The 6,296-nt window shown below is 53.4% G+C and overlaps 2 protein-coding genes across 8 annotated transcripts in view; one reads left to right on the top strand and one right to left on the bottom strand.

Annotated features, from left to right (window-relative positions):
- Positions 1 to 403: 403 nt before the first annotated feature.
- DEXI (Dexi homolog) lies at positions 404 to 2,377 on the bottom strand. The gene is made up of 2 exons (XM_032230265.1): positions 1,765 to 2,377; positions 404 to 1,491 (listed from the first exon to the last, which is right to left on the bottom strand). The coding sequence occupies exon 1, from the start codon at positions 2,035 to 2,037 to the stop codon at positions 1,828 to 1,830; it is 210 nt and encodes a 69-aa protein (XP_032086156.1). The 5' UTR covers positions 2,038 to 2,377; the 3' UTR covers positions 404 to 1,491; positions 1,765 to 1,827.
- Positions 2,378 to 2,683: 306 nt separating this feature from the next.
- The window catches only part of CLEC16A (C-type lectin domain containing 16A), a 40,386-nt gene continuing 36,773 nt past the window's right edge, over positions 2,684 to 6,296 (top strand). For all 7 annotated transcript variants that reach the window (XM_032230259.1, XM_032230261.1, XM_032230260.1 and 4 more), the window contains exons 1-3: positions 2,684 to 2,869; positions 5,048 to 5,176; positions 5,438 to 5,571. In XM_032230259.1, the coding sequence (XP_032086150.1) occupies positions 2,784 to 2,869; positions 5,048 to 5,176; positions 5,438 to 5,571 (349 nt within the window). In that variant the 5' untranslated portion in view covers positions 2,684 to 2,783. The remainder of the gene's footprint in view (positions 2,870 to 5,047; positions 5,177 to 5,437; positions 5,572 to 6,296) is intronic.

Genomic DNA, 6,296 nt, shown 5'->3' with positions numbered 1-6,296 from the left:
AGAAGCAATAGCAATAGCAGTTAGACTTATATACCGCTTCATAGGGCTTTCAGCCCTCTCTAAGTGGTTTACAGAGTCAGCATATCGCCCCCACAGTCTGGCTCCTCATTTCACCCACCTCGGAAGGATGGAAGGCTGAGTCAACCCTGAGCCGGTGAGATTTGAACCGCTGAATTGCAGATAGCAGTCAGCTGAAGTGGCCTGCAGTACTGCACTCTACCCACTGCGCCACCTCGGCTCTTAAAGAAGAGGATCTGTCTGCGCCCTTCTGCTAGGGTCACTGGAACCTACACAGACACAAACGCACACAAAAGGCCCCAAGGCAGCCCTCCAGCCACAGCCTTTGCCGGGGAAACCCCCCAGCGGCCACCCTGGTTCCAGCAATAATACGCAAAGCCAGTTGTAGTCACCTGCACACACCTGTATTTACCAGAGGTCCAGTTATCAAGATATTGCTTTTTTTTTTTACATTTTCTGTTTTACATAACAATGCATTTGAACGTTTTCCAAAATAACTTGCCGTGACAATGACAAGGCTTTTCTTTCCTTCCCCCAAGTTATAAAAATACTTACAAAATCAATTCTTCTCTGTAACGGAGTGACAGAAACATCCCTGCAGTTCTTTCTTCTTCTTCTTAAATTATTACTCTTTAAAAAGCAGACCTTTTCTGGGTATTGCAAAGGTTTGGGGGATCCCCCCAAAATAAAAAAAATAAAATTTAAGAAGGGCAACCTGATTACTCACAGCAAATTAAGATTGCCGGTTGGAGACTGCCAAGGTTTCCACGCTCCGAAAGAGCAGAAACTGGAGCCTTCGTGGCTAATAACACTTAAGGACTCCTGTGCAAATCGATGCCTTCGCCATATTTCCACACCTGCCTCTCTCCCTGCAGCCGGAAACCTAGCCCGTCAGGGAGCAACGTTCATGTCACATAACCTTTCCAGGTGCTGGAAAACATTTCATTAAAGAGGAGTGAAGGTCTTTTTTTAAAAGCTCTCACAGATACGGATAGTATGGATAATGTGAGGGCTATAATTCTACAGGGAAAACATGATTGGGGGATTTTCTGCACAGTGATGCAAGGTCAGTTCTGTGTTGGGGAACATGCGCTGTTGCAAGCAACCTCGGGCTCTCGGAGCTTATTCCTCCAGCCCCCTTAAAACCTGGTGACCCCATCACAGCCATTCCTCGCCTCGTAAGAGAACCCAGGCTGGCCCCCGACATGCCTTTACCTCCCCAAAAACAAAAGAACCAAGTCCTGCTCCTTGAAGTTTGGAAAGGAGGAGTAAATCCTTGTGTTCAGGGCAAGAAACCAGGATCCCTCCAGGCTCTCTGGGTAAACCCGGCCCTTGTGTCCAATGAATCCCTGCAGAGTCTCAGGATGATGGCAGAGTCCCATCCTCAGTCCAGCTTCCCTGGGGGGGCCCTGGAAGGCTCCAGGCAGCCTTTCCGAATCCAGGCGTCCTTTCTGGAATCCTTCCTTTTTCCTCCTGTAGAAATGGGGATGGAGGGAAAGGTTTGACCCTGCAGGAGGCGAGGGCAGGGGGCTGCAGAGAGGCCTTGGGCCCCGTGGGGCAGAAAGGCCAACAGCCCAGCTCCTTCCCCAGGAACTTGGCTTAAGAGAGGAAGAGTGGGGGGCCCTTCTGCCCCATCTTCTCCGGCCTTCCCTGGACCACAGCCCGCCGGAGGGCAGGCCAAGGCTCAGGGTTGGGCTCAGCCCTTCGCCTGCCCTCCAGCTGACCCTCCGTGGCAGCAGCCCCTACCTCCTTGGGCCCGGGGCCGCCGGGCCGGCTTCCCTCGACGGGCGCCCGCAGCCCCGGCCGGCGCTAGTCCCAGTAGGCGTCGACGGGCTCTCCGCCCTCGCTCTCCAGCCGGTAGAGGCCGAGCGCCGGGTCGGAGAGGAGCCCGAGCTCCCCCAGCGCCTGGTCCACGTCGTCGGGCAGGAAGACGATGCCCACGTTGAGCGCGATGTACTCCAGCAGGAAGGCGTAGTAGAGGATCAGCAGGTTGACCAGGAACAGCCCCGCGGAGAACATCGGGGCACGGCGGGCGCTGGAAGCCGCAGCCCCGCAGCACAAGGGCGCCGCCCGCCGCAGTGTCCGCCCCGCGGCTCTCGGGCGCCGGTGCAACGGGGGCCGTCGGGGCCCCGGACTCTCCTGCCGCGGGCTCAGCCGGGGAGCGGCGGAAGGGCCGCTGCGGGGGCTGCGCGGGGGCTGCTACGCCCCGCCGCCCGTCCTCCCTGCGCCCGCCCCGGCCATGCCCAGCCCAGGACCACCTCGCAAGGCTGCCGCGCCACCCGCCGGGCTGCGGGGCAAGAGGGGCTCGGCTGCCGCCCGCCGCCCCGCACGCAGCGCCCGCATCGCGCCTCCCGCCGCCCCCCCCCCAGCGGCCCTGCGCATCGGCGAGGGGGCGGGGCGTGACGCCGAGGGCTCATTAGCATGCGCGCCCCGCCCCTCTTGGGTCACAAACGCTCCGCCCGTCTTCCGGGATGGCCGCGCGCGGGGGCCGCCGGGAAGGGGAGTTTGCGGCCGGCCCGCCCGTCGTCGGGCGTCGGGGCGGGCGCGGGCGCGTAGGACTGCGCTTCCCGGCGTGCCCCGCGCCTGCGCGGTGGGCGAAAGGGCGGCGGCGTCCGGCTACTCTGAGAGGCTGAGGGGAGGATGGCGGCGGCGGCCGCCGAGGACGAGGCGACCGAGGAGGGGCGGCAGCAGCGGCAGCAGCAGCAGCGGCGGAGGCGGAGGCGGCGGCCCTAGGAGCGGGGAGGCGCCTGCGGGGCCCGCGCACGATGTTCGGGCGGTCGCGCAGCTGGGGCGGCGGCGGCGGCGGCGGCGGGAAGGCCTCGCGCAACATCCACTCGCTCGAGCACCTCAAGTGAGTCTCCGCCTCAGAGGCGCCGGCGGCCCCGCGGACTCCCGCGCCCATCGTCCGCAGCCGCGGCCCCTCGCCCCGCTCTGGGCCGCCGCCCGAGGATTGTCGGGAGGCCTCTGGAGCGTCGCGCGGAGCCCTTCGGCCGCCTCTTCCGGGGCTCCCTGGGCGCCGCCTCCGGGCGTTTGCGGGGCTTCTCTACGGGCGGTTGCCGGACGGGCCGCTTCTGAAGCAGAGCCGGCAACCCGGGCCCTTGCAGGACAGGTGGACTACAACTCCCAGGGTTCCCTGGGCGGCCATGCTAGCTGGGGGAGGGGATTCTGGGAAGGAAAAGGCCCCGCCTTCTTAAAGGGGCCGCGGCTAAGAAACAGGGAGGGCGTCTAAGGGCCCCTCCCGGAATTGGCCTGCCTCCCTCTCCCCCCCCCCCCCCCCCGCTTCTCCCATCTGAAACCCAACAGGATTTAATCACCGCTGGGGTCTGGTTTTGTGTCGGTTCCCCCCTCCCCAAAAGCAGGGAGCATTTTGCCCCAGGGCTTCAGGACCACCACCACCACCACCACCCCCTCTATGTGAGTTGAACTGAAGCAGGGAAGGCTAAAGGAAGCAGAGGGGCTTCCCTCTCCTGGTGGGGCGGGGCTGCTGGGGGCTTTCCCAGGGTTGGAGGGCGGGGGGGGGGTTTCTGTGTGTGTGGTGGGGGGCAGAGAAGCACAGAGCAGCCAAAGTCTAATAAGAAAAAGAGGTTGTGGGTCCAAAGTCAACCCTGTGCTTCTCTCAGCCTCGTCCCATACAAAGTGAGACTCTCAGGGTGGAGGAGATAAGCTAGACAATTTGCCCAGATGACCATAAATGTTTCCCCTCCCTTTTTTTTTTTTTAATATTCCAGGAAGTGTGTGTGTGGAGTGGGGACAATTGCAATTGTCATCTGGTGCAAGGGAACATAAGGTCACAAGGCGTAATAGCTGGATCAGGTCACGGGCCCTTCAGACAAGGATGATCTTCTCTGCCTCCTGAGCTGAAGGCTGAAAGATCATCCTGTTTGAAGCTTAAGGCTGACTCAGCCTTCAACCCTTGGTAAAAGGAGGGTCCAGATTGTTGGGGGCAAGCTGCTGACTCTGTACAGTGGGCTGTAAAGCAGTATGAAGCAGCATATAAGTCTAAGTGCTATTACTAAAAGGAAGGAGGCCTCTAAGCAAAGCAGCCTGGGCTGACAGCCCCTTCCCCCCTCCGACAGCTCCTTGCTTTTGGGAGGGAGAGGCAGGCAACAGAATCATCATGACCAGCAGTTTTAACTGCTGAGCATTTATGTACTTCTAAAGGGGTCAAGATTGGTGGTCAGCACTATATTTTTATTTATTTATTTTATTTAAATTATTCTTATTTTGCTTTTTACTACAAAGGCTGCCAAAATTATTTTCTGGTAGCCAATCTGACAATTTTGTTTTGTGGTAAGAGTGACTTCATTTCAGCTTTATCGGATTATTCCTTAAAGAAAATGAAGAAGGTGTTTCTCCTGGTGCCACTTTCTCAACCGGCAGAATCTGTCAGGCCTCTCTGTTATTTTTTACCCCCATAAAGGGTCAGAAATTCTGCTTGGATATTTTATTACCTACCTTGACCATCTTGGAGATTATTTTTTATCAGCCTCCCATGCCTGTAGGAATTACTTGAGGTGCACAATACCCAGCATCCCAGGTATAAAAGATACTGAAACACAGGCCATGGTTTGTTTATTTTCATAGATTCCATAATTCTGTAAAACCATCCATGAGCAGTTTGTGTGAACAAACATATAGTTCAAGCTAATTATGCCCAAGTTTTATTTGCATCAGCTGGCCCCCTTCGGTACTTGCTGGCTTTCCTGGGGCTTCCTCTGGCCTCCCTTTAGCTGAAAGACCATTTCGATGGAACTCTAGATTGCCATTTCTGCAGGGAAAATGCCTGGAACAGAGAAAGAAGTACAGTGGGTGCTTTTGGTGCCAGGGAATTTGATTTCAGGGTGGCCTATGCTAAATGAAGAACATTTAACAAATCCAAAGAAGAGACAAGAAGCGATGGGAACATTTGGATTGTTTCTGCAGTGGTTCGAAAGAGCAACAGATTCCCCCAGGCTTAGCCTTCAACATACATAATCCTCTCGGGACCATTTGGAAGGCCCAATGTTTACTTTCTCTTCTTGTCTTTCAGGTATATGTATCATGTTTTGACCAAAAATACCACTGTGACTGACCACAACCGCAACCTATTGGTGGAAACCATTCGATCGATAACCGAGATCCTGATATGGGGAGATCAGAATGACAGTTCAGTGTTTGAGTAAGAGCTTGTAGGATTTTACTTAATACAGACTCTTTCCATTATGTGTATCTATCAGATTATTGTTCCATGGATGTTTTGTTTTCTGTAACTCCTGAGAATTATTCAACTGCAGCGGCCTGAGAAGCTAACAAATATATCAATATAGTTCTAATGCTAGTTAAAATATATTATCACTATCTTCACTATTATTACATTCCAGCAATAAATGAAATTTCTCCAATAAGATGTAGTAAATTAGTAAAAATGCTTGCATTCCAGCTTTTTCTTGGAGAAAAACATGTTTGTGTTCTTTCTGAACATTCTGCGCCAGAAGTCGGGCCGATACGTCTGTGTGCAGCTTCTGCAGACTTTAAATATCCTCTTTGAGAACATCAGTCACGAAACGTCCCTTTGTAAGTATGCTCGTTTCTCCTCATGCAAAGCAACGTTTTTGTTGAACACCGTTTGCTACATAAGGTACCCGTGTAATGGAGGTTCTTGTTTTCTGCCCTGAAGGTTACAGGATTTGAGACATTTTAAATGTATTGGGTACTAAATGTATTAAATTAATTGGGACTTGGCTTGGTTAATATTCTTCAACATACAGTACGGTTCAACCACTTAATTTTATTAAGTTGTCTGTGTTAGGCCAGGTGGTTTCTCTTTTCACATGGAGACATAAATTTTGCAAAGGACCTATGAGATAAAACATAAGCTTTTTTTAAATGTGCTTCTAAAATGTTTTGACACTCGTTTTTCCTGAAAAAAGAAACCGTGAACTATAGACAGAAAGTTCTCCTTAGATGCATGTCAACATGGGCAGACGAGGCAGGAGAAGGAGGCAGAGAACAGAAGTAAGAAGGTGGGACGTATAAGTCTCTCTCTCTCTCTCTGCTTCTTCTTGTTTGTGATTGGACAGTTCAGAGGTGACCATGATCGTTTAAGAAACCTGCCTGCTAGAAGGTGTCGTGCTTGTCCTTTAGTTTTCTGGGTTAATTTTTATACTAATCCGTCTCGGACTTACAACGGGTCATTTAGTGATTGTTCAAAGTTACAGTAGCCCTGACAAAAGGGACTTATGACGGTTTTTCATAGTTGCGCCCTTTGCAGCATCCCCATGGTCACCTGATCAAAATTT

This window comes from Thamnophis elegans, chromosome 14, assembly GCF_009769535.1.
Source record: "Thamnophis elegans isolate rThaEle1 chromosome 14, rThaEle1.pri, whole genome shotgun sequence".
NCBI classification, from domain to species: domain Eukaryota; kingdom Metazoa; phylum Chordata; class Lepidosauria; order Squamata; family Colubridae; genus Thamnophis; species Thamnophis elegans.
Note: the sequence above shows the minus strand (reverse complement) of the source record. Positions and strands in the feature narration are given on the sequence as shown.

Coding starts and splice junctions, on each gene's coding strand:
- DEXI (XM_032230265.1), bottom strand. CDS start 2,037: ATGTTCTCCGCGGGGCTGTTCCTGGTCAACCTGCTGATCCTCTACTAC.